Source organism: Penicillium cinerascens (genome assembly GCF_028974065.1).
Source record: "Penicillium cinerascens strain IBT 15544 chromosome Unknown contig_16_segment0_segment0, whole genome shotgun sequence".
In the NCBI taxonomy this organism is placed as follows: domain Eukaryota; kingdom Fungi; phylum Ascomycota; class Eurotiomycetes; order Eurotiales; family Aspergillaceae; genus Penicillium; species Penicillium cinerascens.
The window spans coordinates 627,559-645,555 of NW_026695286.1; the positions used below are offsets into that span (position 1 = coordinate 627,559).

Here is a 17,997-nt window from a genome sequence, read left to right on the forward strand (position 1 = left end):
TTTTTTTTTTTTTTTGCGCGGGATTCTAGCCCTCAAAATTACCAAAAACAGAGCCAGCGATGGCTCCAAAGCGTGCCTCTAGACCACGCATTTCCTTCATGTATTGTTTTGATTTGTTCAACACTTTGTGTTTAGCGTTTCATTGGTTTTTAGCGACGTCTTTTGCAGCGTGTTTTTATCATTAGCGTGGGAGGGGGGCTTGTTAACCATATCATACGGAAATGGGGATATCAGGATACGGGGCACTGGGCATGACACACGGACATGAGAGACATGATATGTACAGACGTGGGAGCTTTGCTGGGACATGCGATACGAGACATGAAGATCCACTTCGACTGTGACAGTTCTGACTTGTGACCTTTAGCGTTTGCTTTTTTTTCGGGCTGGATTTTGCTCGGTTTTGTTTTCTTTCGAGCTACTTTGGAGGGTCGCCATGATCCTGGCCCCCAAAGTGGTCTCGTTTTACTTTGTGAACACGTTCTAAACCCTTTGAGTTGGCGGCGACGCCGTGATGAAGTTACGACCTGGCCCCGTGGGCAACGCGATATGATTATAATCCATTACGATTGATTTTCTACTCATTGGATTGGCGCGGTTTGTGCCGTCCGCCTTTTTCTCCATTCTTTCGGGCTCACACCGAGCCGACCTAATACCACCGGAGTATCTTGGTCTCCACAGATCATAATGACATCTCCATATTTCTAGTGAGCAAATTCCACATTCTCTTGGCTCCTCTTATCACCCTCTACTCTTAGTAATATCTGCATCTGGGAATTACGTGGGTGGCATGGTTCCATCCACGTGTAAGTTTTAGCTGAAGGACCCTGGTGGTTGCCATCTCGATGAGCGCACCCAATCATCCCACGCAAAATGCGATCCACTGTGAAAGCCCCAGTAGAAGCTTGGACCAGACCAAGCACTGACCAAGATTTCAAGACACGTTACGTCGGCCGGGTGCAGATACTCCCGTCCGGAGCATGTTATACAGTACCAGTAGGGCTACCACCGGCCAGAACTACCAAGTCATACAACGGGTCGAACAGCAAGGACCTTGGGATTCTGTTACGAGACTTGTACTATGATGAATAATTCGATTCAACCCAAAAAGACAATATGCCGGCCCTAGTGAGACGGCGCCATCACATTGGGGAGCCAAGAATCATTTAACCAAGGCCACCATCTCACAAGGTCCTCAACCGGCAGTGGCGCCGAACGCGCGATCTAGCGTTTTCGCGATATAAATGAACAGCCGATCCTACCTATGTTCATTGTATCCATCTTCTTTTCCCTTTAATAACGGGATAATCCCCACTTTCCAGGTCGCCTGATTAGGACCGACGTCCATATATCAAAATGACTTTCGATCCACACAACGTCGACCTAACAACCGCCGACCCAGCGCAGGTAGTCTGCTACCTGGACAGCGATGGCAACGACTACAATGGCCAACTAGGCGCCCGAATCTCCGCCATCTTCGTCATCGGGATCGTCTCATCGATTGCAACCTTCTTCCCAGTGATCGCCAAGCGGGCACCACACGTCCGTATCCCACTCTATGTCTACCTCTTCGCGAAATACTTCGGCGCGGGCGTCATCATCGCCACAGCCTTCATCCACCTCCTTGACCCTGCCTACAGCGAGATCGGCGGCGACTCCTGCGTTGGCCGAACCGGACATTGGGCCGATTACTCCTGGTGCCCAGCCATCGTGCTCACCTCACTCATGATCATCTTCCTAATGGACTTCGGCGCCGAGCGATATGTGGAAAAAAAGTACGGCATTTGCCGCGATGATCCAGAAGCGATAATGGCCTCCGGTGTCGAGGTGCAGCGCCTCAACTCTGCACAATCGAGCCACACGCACCATTCTACGAATAAGCAGGCGAAAGACATTGAGAGCCAGAGCCAGACATCGGATGATCTGATGATCGAGCGCAGCTTCAGACAACAAATAGCAGCCTTCCTGATCCTCGAATTCGGCGTCATCTTCCACTCCGTGATCATCGGCCTGAACCTCGGCGTCGCAGGCGAAGAGTTCGCAACGCTCTACCCAGTCCTCGTGTTCCACCAATCTTTCGAAGGACTCGGTATCGGCGCGCGAATGAGTTCCATCCCTTTCAAGAAGGGGAGCTGGTTGCCCTGGTTCCTTTGTTCGGCGTACGGTCTGACGACGCCCATCGCTATTGCGATCGGACTTGGTGTGCGCACGACGTACAACCCGGCCTCGTTTACGGCGAATGTTGTTTCGGGAGTGCTGGATTCGATCTCTGCGGGAATTTTGATTTATACGGGTCTTGTGGAGCTGCTGGCTAGGGATTTCTTGTTTGATCCTCATCGCACGAGGGATGATAAGAGGTTGACTTTCATGGTGGTTTCGCTGTTGCTCGGGACGGGCATTATGGCCCTGCTCGGGAAGTGGGCGTAAGTCCCGAACCAAAATGGGGAAGAGAGTGTACGATAGATGTGTGGCGATATCTGTGTCGCTGTCCTATTTTGATATGATGCTTGATACCCGATACCTTTGATATTGATAGACTGGCTTTGGATTCGATTGTGATAGGCTATTTGGCCCAGCGGTATGCTTAGGACTTATGGTACATAAAAAGGATATTTTGTGGTGCATAATATGGGAAATTGTATAATGTTATCTCCTGGTGCAATTAATGTGGTCCAGAAGGAATGATACAGTGTGGTGGCCTCATCTGCCAATAGAAAATTCTCATTCCTCTTCTTTTCAGGCCACCACATCCTTATTTTCCTCGGGCATCCAAATCACGCAGTGCATCATCATCGAACCATACTCGACAACTATAGTTCCAATCTCCAAGACGAGCCTCGATCCTAGCGGCAAGGCGGGCCGACTATCGAGATGGACCCATTAGAATCTCGTCCCTGAAACGGCATTGGGCCAAAACCCCATCCCCACAATCATTTCCCCGCGTCCTCTCCACACCGAAGGCCGGTATGGATTAGTTCGGAGTCTCGGCTCTGAAATCTCGGCACTTTCCTTGTCAATTAGCCTCACGCACCAGGGCACTCGGATAGCGCAATTGCCGGGTTGCCAACGCCATGGCGATCAAGAAACGATAGCCCACGATGCGGTCCATATAAAGACCTAAGCTAGTCCCCATGTTCTATCCAAGCCGGCTTTTCCATCCCGATCCAGATCACCCTCACGATGACGGGGAAGGGTTCTGACCCGGTTCTCTCGACAGGACTTGCATCGGTATGTTAATCTGTACATTCCATCCACTCAATATCATTCAATCGACTGAATTGCCGCAGGTCCTCCCCGTAAACCCAAAACCATGGTGGAAAACACCTCACCTATTAACCCTGAACGGCTACATCGCCTGCCTTGTTCTCTTCTCCAGCACAGTCGGCTACGACATCTCTCTCATGAACGGACTCCAGTCCCTAGACCAATGGCAACTATTCATGCACCGGCCAACAGGCGCCTGGCTCGGCTTCATCAACGCCCTTCAATCTCTCGGCAGCATGCTCTTCCAGCCCGTAGGCGCATGGTCCGCCAATCGTCTCGGGCGCAAGCGAACAGTACTCATAGGTTATATTTGGCTCGCTCTGGGCGTCGGCCTGCAAGTCGGGGCCCCGAATGCAAACATGTTCGTCGCGTCGCGCATGTTCGTCGGTATTGCGGGTGCTTGGTTCCAGGCTGCTGTTATCCTGGTGACTGAGATTGCGTATCCGTCGCATCGGTCTCTTGTTACGGCCATTTATATGTGCCAGTATTACGTTGGGTCCCTGTTATCGGCTTGGGTTGCGTTTGGAACAAGGAATCTCGCTAGTGATTGGGCTTGGCGGATTCCTTCGCTGATGCAGATTGCTTTGCCGTTGGTTGCACTGCCAGGGACGTTGCTTATTCCTGAGTCTCCGCGTTGGTTAACTCGGCAGAAGCGGGTGAAGGAGGCCAGAGATATCTTGGTTCGGTTTCATGCCGGTGGAGATGAGGGATCCGAGCTCGTTGCCTTCGAGATGGACGAGATTACGCAGTCGATCATGCTTGAGCAGAGTGCAAATGCAGAGTCTCGCTGGGTTGATTGTGTGAAGACACCGGGTAACCGGTACCGACTCTTTTTGAGTGTGTCGCTGGGATTTTTTGCCCAATGGAATGGCGGGTGGGTTTCGATTGGGGATTCCAACAGAGAGAAAGTTGACTGACAACTATCTGCAGTGGCGTTGTCTCTTATTATCTCACGATGATCCTGGACACAATCGGCATCACCTCCGTCACAGAACAAACACTAATCAACGGCTTCCTTCAACTCTGGAACCTAATAATGAGCGTAGTCGGCGCATGTCTCGTAGATCGAGCCGGCCGGCGCGCTCTCTTCCTAGCATCTACGATCATCATGCTAATCAGCTACATCATGATCACCGCATTATCCGGCAGCTTCAACACAACAGGCACAGCAGCTGTTGGAACCGCAGTCATCCCATTCCTATTCATATACTACGCCGGGTATGACATCGCTTTCACCCCGCTAATACTGGCTTACCCAGCCGAGATCTGGACATTCTCTCTGCGTGCCAAAGGAGTGGCCATCTCGCAGATGGCAAATTACGGGGCACTGCTTTTTAACCAGTTTATTAACCCCATTGCTTTCGAGGCTATTTCATGGAAGTATTATTTTGTCTTTCTAGTTGTTTTGTTGGTTGTCTTGGTTACTGTCTACTATTATTATCCCGAGACGCATGGCTACTCGCTTGAGGAGATGGCTGTTATCTTTGATGGGGAGCTGGCACGTGTCACTGACGCTGTTTCAGTGAATATGGAGCGTCGGGAGAAGCGAGTCGGAGTTGAGCACGCCGAGAAGGTATAAAGAAAAACTCCTGGGAACAGCGCAGTTGGCCAATGCATAGATATAATATTCATCAAGTAGAACACCAGTATAAATTCCAATATAGACAGCTATATAACCCATGTCCCTCTATCCTCACTTGGCGCTCCCATTCTGCCCCGTCATAACCTCCCCGTTCGCCTTCAGGACTCCCTCACGATCAATCATCGATCTCGCCCGAATATAAGGGTCCAACTTCCAGTAATTGGTCTTGAACTCCTCAACAACAGCGGTCCGCCTCTTCTGCAGCTCCTCAACCTTCGCTTTATCCTCCTTTCCCTCGGCAAACGTAGTCGCCGAAACCCAAGCAGCCGTAGCAGCAAGCATCCGCAACCCAATCATCATACGCTCGTACATGAGGGAATCACGAGTGGCGGTATCTTTCATGGCGGCGTTCTCGTCGGCCACGGGCTCGATGTACTTGTAAGTCCAGTCTTCGTCGCCGGCAAGTTCCTGGGGGATCTGATCGCGGGAGATGTACTTGTCTAGGTCTGACACCGAGCGGGTGAAGTGGACTTTGGAGGCTACGACGGGGTCCATCCAGCCGTGGATTAGTCTCCAGATCCCTGGGTTTTGTGAGTGAGTTGCTGCGAAAGCTGATTATAAAAGGTGGGACATACCGGAGAAGACCCAGGGTGCGTTGTGAATCAGTAATTGGCCGAGTGATTCGGGGTAGTTTGCTTCGAAGCACTTGATGATGAATTTGACTGGTTGATATTCCTGTGAAAGTTAGCGTGAGCACTCATAATGAGGGTAGAATCAAAAAGTACCATGTTGGATAAGGAGAACCCAGTCATATCGAAAACGATAGTCTGCAAACTGTCAGCTCGGTCCTCATTCCCATCAGAACGAACATGAACATACCCCCGTCTCGACAGGTGGAACAACGATAAGCCTCGTTGCCTCAATAACATTAACGATATACCGCTCCAGCGTCTCCTCACTCTGGGCGCCAGGCTTATGAATCTTCACTCGCACATAGTTAACCGGCCGACCCTGTTTATCAAACCCATGCAGGAAACTCTTCCCCATCTTCAACTGCGCAATGAAATCTTTTCCCTCTTTCTGTTCTTTGGCAGAGAGCTTCTCGTCTCGAGATTGCTCGAGGGCATATAATTCACCCTTGGGCAGGATATCATCGTCAACATGAGCTTCCTTTCTCCACAAGATGTTAGACATCATCATCGCGAACCCCTTTCCAACGTCCCACTTCCTGGCCCGCAGGAAGCGCAGCAGGAGACTGTCCGGATGCTCCTGCTTGATCATTTTCACGATGGAAAAGCACATTTCCTCAGGTGTCATCTGCGAAAGGACTTTTTCCATGGATTTGATCTCTGAGTCTTGGACACCCATTTTCCGGAGTGATGCAAACACAGCATTGAAGTGCTCCGGTGAGACCTTTCGCGTTGCCATCTCGGCCTTGATGTTGTTCTCCGCGTCCTTGTTAATGAGCGAGTCCATCTTATCGAGTGACTTTTGCTCTTTGTTTCCTCCATTAGTCACGGGAGCTTCTCCATTCGTCTCGAGAGCATCTTGGAATTCGGGGTCGGTTTCGCCTTTCAGTGCGGCGACAATGGCTCCGACTGTCGGTTCATGGACTCTGTCTAGGACTTCGAAGAGTTTGTTCGGCGGGCCCTCTGGCAGGTCGACTTCGTACACGGCCGAGAGAACAGAGGCCGCAGAGGTGAACAGAAGCACCCAAAGGTCTCGCAATTTGGCCTCTTGGGTAGGCGTGAGGTTGCCGACATAGCCCGTCGGGTCCGGTGTGACAGTCATGGTGGTGAGTAGAGAGTTCAGTTTAAGGAGTGAAATGAAATTGGGTCAAGTCAAGTCCAACGATGCGATTTATCTTTTTCAATGAGAGCTTGAACACATGAATACATGGAACCGGGGCAGCATCTAGGGGCTACCGAGGCGCGCCCCTCACGACCGTTTTCACGGGTCGATTCCAGCCTCGGCGATTGCCGGTCGATCCTCTGTAATTTGGGATTGGGGCCGCTGAAATTTGGGGTCGGGGCCCCTTGACCGAACACGACCGCGGGGAAGGGATCGACATTATGCGGGGAGAGGCTCCATTAACTTTGAAACTTGCGTTGCATTCTGTAACATTCATATGAAAGTGGGATCATTATTGCTGAGACGATGTATAGGTCAACTGAAAAATCGCAAAAAAGCCAAACCACCACCACCACTAATGGCCATCTACGCCACCCAATCCTCCAATTTAGTCAACTTCAAATGCATCCCCTCAATAGGCTGAGTGGTCAAAGTGCCTCCGAAAGTTATCTTCTGCGTCGGATCCTCCAACTCAAGGTGAAACTGTCCAAAAAGCCCCGCAACCGCACACCTAAATTCCGCTTTCGCAAAGTCCTTTCCAATACAAGCCCTCGGCCCGTGAAGGAACGTAATTTGTGCGAAATTCGTAGACGCACCGCCATGTTTATTCGGCACCTGTTTGCCCTCTTTATCCGTATCAATCCATCGCTCAGGCAGGAAGTCATCTGCCGTCTCACCCCAGAACTCATAGCTGCGATTGACCGATTGCGGGCATAGTACGATGGTCGTGCCTTTGGGGACCTTTTTGCCGGCGACGGTTGTGTCGCGGATGGCTTCGCGGCCCGACATGGGAACCGTTGGGTAGAGGCGGAGGACTTCTTGGATTACGCCGTTTAGATAGGGCATTCCCTCCAGGTCTTGCCAGGTGACGGGGGCGTCGGCAGAGGGGATTGTGGCGCGGATTTCCTCGCGGAGCTTTTCCTGGATGTGTGGTTCTTTGCTGAGATGGTAGCAACACCAGGTCAGGGCGCCGGCTGTTGTTTCGTGCTAGACGCTGTTAGTTTTGTATTTTCGGAGAGAGAGTACGAAGACTTACACCAGCAGCAAGGATCGTAAGCATCTGATCGACGAGCTCACTATCACTGAACTCCCCGCCTCGCATCATCGTTCCTAGAATGTCACCTTCGGCAGGCTCCTGATCGCTCTTCTCGCGTGCAAGCAGTTCTCGCTTTTCCACAAGGATTTCATGAAACACCCGTCGCAAATAGTTCACTTTCCGCGGGAGAGTGAAATTCGCCTTGCAGGGGATGTTTCTCACTATCCACTGAGGAAACAGCAGCGAAGCACCAAAAAGAACAAGCAATTCAACCGAAGGCTTGAGGATCGCTGTATAATTCTGCGAAACGGGATCATTCTCGTTCTCAAGAGACTGGAAGTCACGACCTATAGCCGCAGGACCGATGATATCAAGTGTCAATCGGCTACATCCATTAGCTCTCTGTTCCAGTTATCACGGTGAAGAATACCTACTTAGCCCAACCCGAAATCTCAAGGCACCCCACCGGCCCACCAGAAGGCGTACCCGGCTCCGGATGAAGCCTAATCTCCTTCTCCAACTGCTTCAGGAAAAGCTGCGTCTTGGTCCACATGAGCGGATACATGGCGCGAATATTCCTCATAGTAAATGCAGGCGTAACAGCCTTGCGCTGAGCGCGGTGTGCATCACCCTCGGAAAGAATAAGCCCGTATCCAAGGCCACGGGCCAGGAATGCGCGTGCACCAGGCGGTTTAACGAAATCGTAGCTGTTCGTGTTCAGGACATCCATTAACGCTCGATGGTTGGTTGCAATCAGGAAGCTGAAGTTCAGAGCTTCGCGGAAGTGAATAAGACCATCGTTTGGAATTGAGCGGAGCCAGTCTACGGTTATTTGGCCTCGCGGATGGCGCATGAAGACTTTGGCTCCGATAAGGTGTCCCTGGGATATATTAGTAGGGATTTCTGTTATGGCAAGGGGTACGTACATGGACAGTTGGTAGGTGCCGCAGTGGGTTGACAAAGAATGGATATATGAAGACGTTCCATATTGCCAGTATAACGAAGTTGATGGAGAATGCATAGAGGAATATAGTCACCGGTCGCTCCGAGCTCAGGTGGGAGGCGATTACCAGGAGAGTCTCGATCACCGTGGAAGGGATCAAAAGAAGTAGACTGTCTTTTCCAGTAGCCATATTGAATTGCTCGTGCTTCAAAGTAGCTCAGAACTGATTTCTCTTCGTCGCAAAAGTCCGATGAGATTTATATAAGGACTACGATCGGGGCTCACATGTGTCCAGATGTGACAATGATGTATTCAATTTCATATTTATTCATCCCAAACCAACCAGCTTTCCATCATTCATAACTCGTAGTAGCCAATGGGTACGGGTAGTTCGAATTTCACATGAAGAACACCAGAGTGCGCCGGACATGCGGGGAACGTCCCTAGCGCGTCCCAACAGTTTCTGCCTCTGATTAAGGTTCTGGGGGATGTCATGGGGGATTTAAGCGATCGCGAGGGATCTTCACATGTGAGTTTCATCAGTGCGTACTGCTTACTGTCTTTGGAATGCAGGGCGAGCGAACCAGACTTTGTCTGGTGTGCGGACTTGCCCGATCCGGAATATCTGGTGCACATCGGTGATACTTCGGGCTTCAGTCTTATGAATTATCGACCGCTCTTCTTCTCTCATGCTGGTTTACTTCAAAAAGCATTATAAACCTGCTTTTGCTCATCATCGTGAATTTCATCTGCCCAGGTTGCATGTGCGAATGACTTGGTAAATTGGCTTGGTTCGATGTCTTTGACTTGAAATATTCTGTGCAGTCTTCACCCCACGGGTGTGAATATGACAAAAGACCAAAATTATCCTAGATTCTAGAATCAAGAGGATATTATGGGTGAAATCATTAAAATTAAGTCATTTGCTGCCTTGAACGCAGCGACATTTGTACAAAAATATCATGCAATATGGACACATCAAGCATCATCACTCTAGAACCGCCCGTAGGAAAACAGCTGGCTCGAAAATGCAACGTCAAATGGCTTTAGATATGCAAACATAAACAGTCCCTTATTTCGGGTTATACTTTTCCTTCCAGATCCTATCAACCTCGTTAGCCAACTACCATCTCATCATATGAAAGAACCACGAGACAAAACATACCATGAATTCCCAACAGTCGGACCTCCAGCCTCCTCGGCAAGTCTAAGATATTTGGCTGCCTTGAACTGTGACTCATGGATCAGCGGTGTCTCAACAATCTCGAACAGTCTCTCCATACCTTATCCTTCTTCCCGCCAAAGCCCTCGACATAGCACCAAGCGACCTGGTCCATAGCATCCGTATCACCCAGGTTGGCTGCCGTCTCATAATACTGCCGAGCCGCGAAGGGGTCTTTGGTCACTCCCCAGCCATTGCGGAAACAATTCGCGAGCTCAAAAATCGCGAGAACTAGTTCGCCTTTGGCAAGACCGCCTTTCTTCATGCCTGCGCGTAGTGCCTCGGATTCAACAGCGGCTGAATTTGATGCTGCAGCTGATAGATAGGACACGGCTTGTGTTTCGTCTTTGGCGCAGCCCCATCCATGTCTGTTTCTGATTAGTATATTAGGCAAGCACATGCGAGACGATGGTCATACCGAAGGGCCAGTCCGTACAAAACCTGGCTTAGAGGATTATTTGCGCCATTGGGATCAGCCAGCTGGCCAAACATCTGCGTCGATCGTTCCAAATCTAGACTATAATCAGTACCGGCGCATATCAAATTTGTGAATACTCCCAACTTACCTCCGGACTCATGCAACCGAATCGCCTCTTGGATATTGGTCTACAAGCAATCAGCAACTCACCCATAGAGATATAAACCCAGGCAAGACTTACATCAACCTGCGAACCCACAACATCGCCCCTACTAGGACTCCTCGACCTCCCCTTCTCTCTCACCAAATCCCACTCCGACCCCCTCGGCGACAATGGCCCAAACTGCGGATTCTGCTGAACAAGCACCGTAGCCCTCCTCTCCCATTGCTCCTCTCGCTCATCCTTATCACCCTGCTCGTCTATTATCTGCGGCAGGTCTGCGGGAATATTCGCAGACGAGTTCCGCCAGTCACTCCGACTGCGCCGGCCATCCAGATGCAGGAGGTTCGAGAGGCGGCGCTCGCGGGTGCGGGGCGGAGACGGGCTGGAGAGAGAGCCGGAGCGGGGGGAACGGTGGAGGAATGAGAAGCTGCGGCGCGGGGTTGAGAAGGTTGATCGGCTTTGGTCTGGGGAGATTGGGGAGGTTGGTTGGAATTCCGAGTGATGGGTTGGTGGTGTTATGACTTCTTCGCCGAATGTGTCGGAGCGCACGAAGGTTATTTCGGGTGTTGGCGGGGAGTTTGGGATTGATTGATGCACGTCTTGGGAAGGTTTCTCTGTGCTCAGCTCATCGCGTTTGTGGAGGATGTTTAGTAGAGATGGCATCTTGCACTGTCAGATTGTTGATATGCGATGCGACGTGATATGCAGGGACGCGATAATCTGCAGCGATGCGATGCGGAGGCGTGCAGATGAGGGATTGGGCTCGGACGGAAGAGGACTAGAGCGCTGGATGCAATGCAGTTTTAAGATGAAGGAAAGAAATGTCAGAATAAATTATGAGAGTCAAGAATGGAAACGTTGCAGCGGGGGCTGTGTGCCGCAGGTGAGACGCCCCGATTCTTGCCAAGGGCCAGGCGGCTACGCTAAATGAAGGCGCTTAGATTGCTCATGGAAACAGTTGCCTTGGGTAGATTGGTACGTTACAGGTAGAATACAGAACTAATGACGACTGTATACTCGTGGTGGCTCTATAGATAAGATTGCACGTCCCACATGTGGCTCTCTGCATCGGTCCCTGCGTCCTTAGCGTGGCCACATTAGGCTTCACCACACATTGCAGGGCTTCAAAAATGATCTACGCCTACTTATCTAGGCATATCCCCGGGGAGATAGCTTGCATGATAGGCACCTACGGAAGAGTGGCAGAGACGATATTATAGTATCCCGCTCTTCCATTTCCAGCATGTCCAGCAATCTAGGACCTTGCCCGTCTCCACTACACAGGGATCAACGGAGCTCGAGCGCATCACCCTGGTACAAGTGAAGGAACTCGCTTCGAGCCCAAGCCTCCGGTATATAGTTGTAATCAAAATGGTATTGCAATTCTAACTCAGCAGATGCAACTAGCCCCTATAGTTTTGTACACAATGGCAACAGCCGACGGAGCTACCGGTGTCCATTTACTGAGCCTTAGCGGTCATGATGCCTGTTGACGATTAGTACTAAGTCATCAAGCTATAAGAAGAGATGGAAACTCACGCTCAACGTCGGCAACGCTCTGCTGGAGGATCTGCTGCAGAACCTTGGGGTTCTCAAGCTCCTTCTGGATCTTGCCAATGATGGACTCGGCAAGCTCGCGCTGCTGGCGCTGCTTAACCTGAGCCTCGTAGCGAACCCAGGAGTCGAGAACCTGCTTGGCCTCGTGGGCCAGGGCAGTGCGCTGCTCGAGCTCGTAGGCCTGAGACTCCAGCTGGGCGGTTTCCTGCAGAAACAAAGTCAGGCCACGAGATTCCCGGAACTAAGATCCGAATGAAGATGATCCTACCTTGGAAACAGCGAACAGCTGCTTGGTAACCTCGACAACACCGGACATCTGGGTGACGTTGTCAATGCGCTGCTGGACAGCGTTGGTGTGGTCGGCACGGGCAGCGTTCAGGATGTCCTTGTGCTTCTGGACCTGACCCTCAGCCCACTCGCGGTAAGCAGGGCCACCGTACTTGGCAACGGCGGTGAAGACGGAGAGCAGACAGAAGGCGGCGACGGTCTCCTCGTTCATCACGTAGAGCTCGTTGCTGATAGCGGCGATGGACAGACCGGCGGCGGCGGACAGGGTGGCGGTCTTGGACACCAGCGAGTTACCGGGAATGGCGTTCAGGATGGACTGAGCCTTCTTCTCGGGGGCCTCGGCGGGGACGTTGGAGGCCGCACGGGTCGAGGTCAGGACAGAGACGGCAGGGACGCGGGCAGCGATGGTCGGCCGCAGCCGGGCGGCGCCTAAGGGGCAGAGTCAGCAACTGGAATGGAGCGATTCGGATTGTCGAGGTCGGGTGCAGCATACCAACGGCACTCTTAGCGAGACGCGAAGCCATTGTTGGAGATGAGAGATGTCTTGAATATGTGAGGGTGAACCGAAGAGGAGACTTGAAGTCGGGACGGCTAGGACGGGCTTGCAAACACTAGCCCGTTATGTACTAGCGCACTCCGGCGGAAAAACCCGGGTCCGAACTTCGAAAAATCGCAGCCGAGAAAAAAGTAACAAGTTCCGGGTTCACGCCAGCGACTTTGTTTTTGCGCCCAAAATGCCTGCGCCAATTGAGCTGTCTAGCTCCAAGAAGCGCAAGAGCTCCAAGAATGGTGCCCCTTCGTCCAAGCGCCGTGCGGTCGCTGAAGAGGACGGTTTCGCCGAGACCTTGTCTACTATTGAAAAGCTCGAGAACCAAATTGCGGAATCGCGCAAATACTACAACAATATTGCGACCCTGATCTCGATGCTAAATGTCGACAAGTCCGCCAAGAAGCCCGAGCTTGCTGTGGCGGTATCCCTATGCCGAGTATTCAGCAGATTGATTGCCGCGGGCAACTTTGTCGATTCGAGTCGTGCGGCTGAAAACGAGAAGATTGTGGTGGCATGGCTGAAGGAGCGGGCCTTGGAATACCAGCGTGCCTTGATGGCCATCATGCGTGAAGCCGATACAGCCTCTCAGGTCACTGCTCTGACCCTCGCCATGCGCCTCGTGAAAGAGCGCATTACACACATCCCGGGTGCGGAGCACAATATTTGGGCTACTCTGTTCAAGGATATCTTCGAGGCTGTCGTTGAGGCCCAGGATGGTCAAGATTTGCAGACCGAATTTGTCACCAAGTTCGTCAAGGAGTACGAGGACGTTAGATACCACTTCTATGTGCAAGCATCGTAAGTACCAATGTTGGGAGGATGATATACAAGATGCTAACCTCAAAAAGGGAGTACGCGGACATTCGTCGGAGCTCCGATACCCTCGAGACCCTTATCTCGCTGCTCTCGACCTGCGACGACGTTCCTAGCGAAGACCACGAATTTGAGACCTTCTTCGTGGAGCCCGCAACCACCAACAAGCGTATGCTGTCTGTGAACGCCCACAAGAAACGAGCGCAGGAAGCATGGCTGGCCATTCTTCGGAACAACCTTTCGCAAGCGCAGCGAAAGTCCCTCCTGCGCATCATGGTGCACACAATCGAGCCGTGGTTCAGCCGGCCAGAGCTTCTGATGGACTTCTTGACGGACTCGTACAACGTGGGCGGCGCAACCTCCCTCCTCGCCCTGTCCGGTCTCTTCTACCTCATCCAACACAAGAACCTTGACTACCCACAATTCTACACAAAACTCTACTCCCTCCTGGACGCGGATCTCCTCCACTCCAAGCACCGCTCCCGCTTCTTCCGCCTGCTGAACACCTTCCTCTCCTCCACCCATCTTCCCGCCTCTCTCGTCGCCAGCTTCATCAAGCGCCTCTCCCGCCTGGCGCTAAATGCCCCTCCGTCCGCTATCGTGGTCATCGTTCCGTTCATGTACAATCTGTTCAAGAGCCACCCCACCTGCACATTCATGATGCACCGCGAGATCCGAGATAAGGAGCTAGCAGCCGATATCGAGGCTCGGGGAATGGACGATCCCTTCGATATGACCGAGTTGGATCCCCTGCACACCAACGCCATTGAGAGCAGTTTGTGGGAAATCGAGACTCTGCAGTCCCACTACCACCCCAACGTCGCGGCTATTGCCCGTATCATCTCGGAGCAGTTCACCAAGCAGGCGTATAACTTGGAGGATTTCCTGGACCACACATACCAGGGCATGTTGCAGGGAGAGCTCGGCACTGGCGAGAAGCCGCTCCGGAAGCCGCCTGTTGTGGAGTACCAGATTCCCAAGCGCATCTTCACAGACCGCATGTTGGAGGAAGACGGTGGTGTGGACTCTGGCCCGGGCAGCTTCATGCGTGGGCTGTGGGACTTTTCCTAATTTAATTTTGCATATACTCCATCAGGTAAACTACATTGGCGTTTGAAGGTTCTGTACAAAATTTCTATTGCCGTGACATGCCAGTCATGAAAAGAAAGAAACTATCTAGAGGTATCTACCAAAATAAACGCCGATCCCAAGAGAATGAACAACGAGCGTAATACAAGTCAGTAGCCCATGTCAACAAACCATCTATCCACGAAACTCCCTACTTCACTCGTCGGCCACCTAAGCCAACCTCGTCAAGTCGAGTTGATAATTCCCAACCGGCCGAAACCCCGGCGCAACGCGATAATGCTGCGCATTATGCAGAAAAACAGTCGCCCTGCGTTGATCCAACGTCGGATCAAACTGAAACCAAGGCCTAGGTTCAGGCTGCTCCAACGGCAAAACAACAGCCGTATGTCCATCCGCCAGACTATGCGGATAATAATCGCAGACTAAATCCAGACTGAAAATCCCACGCTTCATATCCGTCAGCTTGGTTTCGTCGATCACCAGGTACGTCGCATTCTGGATTTGGGCACGCATCTTTTCCATGATGCGAGATGCTTTGCGACGACGGCGCTCGCGCTCCCAGAACGCGTGTTCTTGGATGATTTCCAATTCCCAGACGATTTGAGCCTCTGTTGCTGCGAAGCGAACGGAGTCTCGAATTAAATTTAGCATCGTGTGGAGACGCGTTGCGGTATTGTGGAAAAGGGTATCGATTCTGCGTTGGGCTTGTCTGACGAAGCTTGTAATCACTTGAAGTGTTTCGTACGTGTACATTGAGTTCCAAAAGGAGAACCAGATGGAGGATCCTACGCGGGAGCCGGTCATGCGGCTTAGTTCCAGGGTTGTTACCATGTTGTGGCAGTCTGTGATTGAGGCCAGGGCTGCGGTGCGGCAGTGTTCGAGATATTCTCGGCAGCGCGAGGCTAAGAGCTCGCAGTTTGCCTCTGGGTTGAGAAGAGGGTTCGAAGAACGCGATGTTGCGCTGTAGTAGCGCAGATGACGGGCTGAGCTTGAGGAGAGATAGGCTCGTGTTGAGCGTGGGGATAGGGCTGTTGAGGTCAGGACCGTTGATGATGAGTTGGTGTAGCTGGGTGAGGAGCCATGTGAATCAGTAGGCCCAGAGGATGGTCCGTAGGATGAAGACGAGGTAGAGCCTGGGTCAGTGTCTGGTTCTGGTGTCTCGGATGTTTCTCGTTGGAATCTGGACATCGCTGTGGATAAAGAAAATACCTGGCTTTGACAATATGTGATCCGTAGTGAGTGTATAGTTCAATGAGAGTCTTGGCATTAGCAATAACAGGTGTGCTAGAATGAGTGTGTCTGGTAAATTAGAAACATGAAGCTCGAGCTGAATTCGAGTCGTAGGTGTGGTTGAGGAAACTGCTAGCCAGATTCTCATATTGCCATGACAGGAAGGAGAACGGACTCTGCAAACAAGCTTCCTGATCAGCTTGCAACAACTTCATCTCGTGCAGGTAGATTTCTGCTTTGTCCAGCTCGTCGATCATCATGGCTCGGTGCCCAATGCTGATTGTTGATACGACATAGTTTGAAATCAGCATCAACAGAGTATGGAATAGACTCGTCGATCTTTGATCAGCGTCACGCGACCAGGCTCTTAAATTTGAGACACTCTATCGCATTTGGCAAGAAGAATTCCCCTTTCCAGCTTCCGAGGACAGTGCGGGTGGGTGTCAACGGCGCCCTTGCGGATTATATCGTCGACCCAGCTGTGCGACCTCAGCAGCGATTACCACTGTCAGGACTCTGGCCACCCCTTGGTATGGAACCCCAGGGCCAAGGTTGTCCCAAGAAATGTCTGCAGAAATGCTTTGTCGGTGAAATGAATTGGCACGGTGCAGTCCTACATCTTGTTTCTCGGCCAAACAGCCCGGGAAGGGATGGCATGTTCCATCAAGCCATTCTACGACTATCATTTCCGCGCACGAGTCAGAACTATTCAGCCAACTGGCAATCTTTCCTGACGTTTTGAAAGCTGTTAAGATGGAAATCATCAGCCGGTGTTGTCATAAACATGGTCGGCTGGTCCTCCATCACATCACAGCCTCATCAACCTCCAAACGGTTATTCATTATTGGTCTATTGTGGGAAAGAATTCCGACTGTTTACTGAGGACATTCCCCAAACAATTGTGTGGAAATACTCTCCACGCCACTAAGATGGTGCTTAACTGGCCCCGGAATGTCGCATTCCCTTCAGATGCCCTGTTGCTGTCAACATTGAATACCCACACACGAATTTCTCGCAAAAGCGCTTCTGGCAAGAAGATAAGAATCGTCGTACGCCACCGGTATCCTGGCTTTTGATTCTATCGGACCTTGCTCGTCGACAACTATACACGGCACTCATACTTCTACTTTCTTTAATACCCCAACTCTACTTCATTTCGCTCTTTTTAGCAACCATGCATTTCAACAGTGTCCTCGCCATGTCGGCTACTGTCTTTGCCCTGGGCCTCGCTGCCGACCCTTTGGCCTTCACCAGTTGGCCCAAGGATGTCCAGGCCGGCAAGCCCGTTACTCTGACATGGGCCGGTGCCGTTCCTGACCAGGTACGACGAGTGACACAACCGTATGCATCTGCAGCTGCTGACCACGAATAGCCCGTTACTCTGACTCTCCGTAAGGGATCCGCCGGTGACCTGAGCGATGTCGAGGTCATAACTGCGCAGGCCAAGAACGGCGCTTTCACCTGGACTCCCGGTGACAACGTCAAGGAGGGAGAGAACTACGCTTTCCAGATCACCCAGGGTGGTCAACGCAACTATTCTGCCCTACTCAAGGCCGGCCCCCAAGTTCCCAACGCCTCGGATAAGCAGACTGGAACTACCGCCACCACCACAGGTACTTCTACGACCACTGCCAGCCATGTCACTGCCAGCGGTACCACTTCCACCGGTGCTACTTCCACCGGTACCAGCACGGGCACTGTCACCGAGGCTCCTCAGACCAGTGGCACCAGCAGCAAGCCCCTGATCAGCTCCTCTGCCTCTGGCACCCCCTCCAGCAGCCCCGCCTCTAGCGCCGTTATGAGCAGCACCGTCACTGCCGAAGGTCCCCTGATGACCGAAGAGACCAAGGGAAAGAAGGCCAAGTCCAGCGCCGGTGTCCAGAATGCTGCTTCTTCACTCAAGTACTCCATGGAGCTTATCAGTGGTGCTCTCGGTCTGCTGATCTACCTTGTCCAGTAAATATGAAAGTAAACTGGTTGGATGTATGAAC

General features: G+C 51.8%; 9 protein-coding genes across 9 annotated transcripts; 4 read left to right on the plus strand and 5 right to left on the minus strand.

Annotated features, from left to right (window-relative positions):
* Positions 1-1,356: 1,356 nt before the first annotated feature.
* On the plus strand, positions 1,357-2,427 carry N7498_000229 (uncharacterized protein; the record flags this gene model as incomplete). Its single annotated transcript, XM_058447292.1, has 1 exon — positions 1,357-2,427. The coding sequence occupies one exon, from the start codon at positions 1,357-1,359 to the stop codon at positions 2,425-2,427; it is 1,071 nt and encodes a 356-aa protein (XP_058312703.1).
* Positions 2,428-3,180: 753 nt separating this feature from the next.
* Positions 3,181-4,843, plus strand: N7498_000230 (Major facilitator superfamily domain general substrate transporter; the record flags this gene model as incomplete). Its single annotated transcript, XM_058447293.1, has 3 exons — positions 3,181-3,228; positions 3,288-4,138; positions 4,195-4,843. The coding sequence occupies 3 exons, from the start codon at positions 3,181-3,183 to the stop codon at positions 4,841-4,843; spliced, it is 1,548 nt and encodes a 515-aa protein (XP_058312704.1).
* Positions 4,844-4,957: 114 nt separating this feature from the next.
* On the minus strand, positions 4,958-6,637 carry N7498_000231 (CRAL-TRIO domain-containing protein; the record flags this gene model as incomplete). The annotated part of the gene is made up of 4 exons (XM_058447294.1): positions 4,958-5,427; positions 5,482-5,581; positions 5,632-5,673; positions 5,726-6,637. The coding sequence occupies 4 exons, from the start codon at positions 6,635-6,637 to the stop codon at positions 4,958-4,960; spliced, it is 1,524 nt and encodes a 507-aa protein (XP_058312705.1).
* Positions 6,638-7,063: 426 nt separating this feature from the next.
* N7498_000232 (cytochrome P450) lies at positions 7,064-8,866 on the minus strand (the record flags this gene model as incomplete). The annotated part of the gene is made up of 4 exons (XM_058447295.1): positions 7,064-7,684; positions 7,734-8,118; positions 8,168-8,613; positions 8,660-8,866. 4 exons carry the CDS (start codon positions 8,864-8,866, stop codon positions 7,064-7,066), a joined length of 1,659 nt encoding a protein of 552 aa, XP_058312706.1.
* Positions 8,867-9,748: 882 nt separating this feature from the next.
* On the minus strand, positions 9,749-11,142 carry N7498_000233 (tetratricopeptide repeat protein; the record flags this gene model as incomplete). Its single annotated transcript, XM_058447296.1, has 6 exons — positions 9,749-9,779; positions 9,842-9,906; positions 9,960-10,266; positions 10,317-10,410; positions 10,465-10,504; positions 10,558-11,142. 6 exons carry the CDS (start codon positions 11,140-11,142, stop codon positions 9,749-9,751), a joined length of 1,122 nt encoding a protein of 373 aa, XP_058312707.1.
* A 797-nt stretch (positions 11,143-11,939) lies between these two features.
* On the minus strand, positions 11,940-12,848 carry atp4 (F1F0 ATP synthase subunit 4; the record flags this gene model as incomplete). Its single annotated transcript, XM_058447297.1, has 4 exons — positions 11,940-11,965; positions 12,019-12,241; positions 12,305-12,753; positions 12,818-12,848. The coding sequence occupies 4 exons, from the start codon at positions 12,846-12,848 to the stop codon at positions 11,940-11,942; spliced, it is 729 nt and encodes a 242-aa protein (XP_058312708.1).
* A 210-nt stretch (positions 12,849-13,058) lies between these two features.
* On the plus strand, positions 13,059-14,758 carry noc4 (ribosome biosynthesis protein NOC4; the record flags this gene model as incomplete). The annotated part of the gene is made up of 2 exons (XM_058447298.1): positions 13,059-13,672; positions 13,723-14,758. The coding sequence occupies 2 exons, from the start codon at positions 13,059-13,061 to the stop codon at positions 14,756-14,758; spliced, it is 1,650 nt and encodes a 549-aa protein (XP_058312709.1).
* Positions 14,759-14,986: 228 nt separating this feature from the next.
* N7498_000236 (uncharacterized protein) lies at positions 14,987-16,263 on the minus strand (the record flags this gene model as incomplete). Its single annotated transcript, XM_058447299.1, has 2 exons — positions 14,987-15,966; positions 16,092-16,263. 2 exons carry the CDS (start codon positions 16,261-16,263, stop codon positions 14,987-14,989), a joined length of 1,152 nt encoding a protein of 383 aa, XP_058312710.1.
* A 917-nt stretch (positions 16,264-17,180) lies between these two features.
* On the plus strand, positions 17,181-17,966 carry N7498_000237 (GPI anchored serine-threonine rich family protein; the record flags this gene model as incomplete). Its single annotated transcript, XM_058447300.1, has 2 exons — positions 17,181-17,327; positions 17,379-17,966. The coding sequence occupies 2 exons, from the start codon at positions 17,181-17,183 to the stop codon at positions 17,964-17,966; spliced, it is 735 nt and encodes a 244-aa protein (XP_058312711.1).
* Positions 17,967-17,997: the final 31 nt, after the last annotated feature.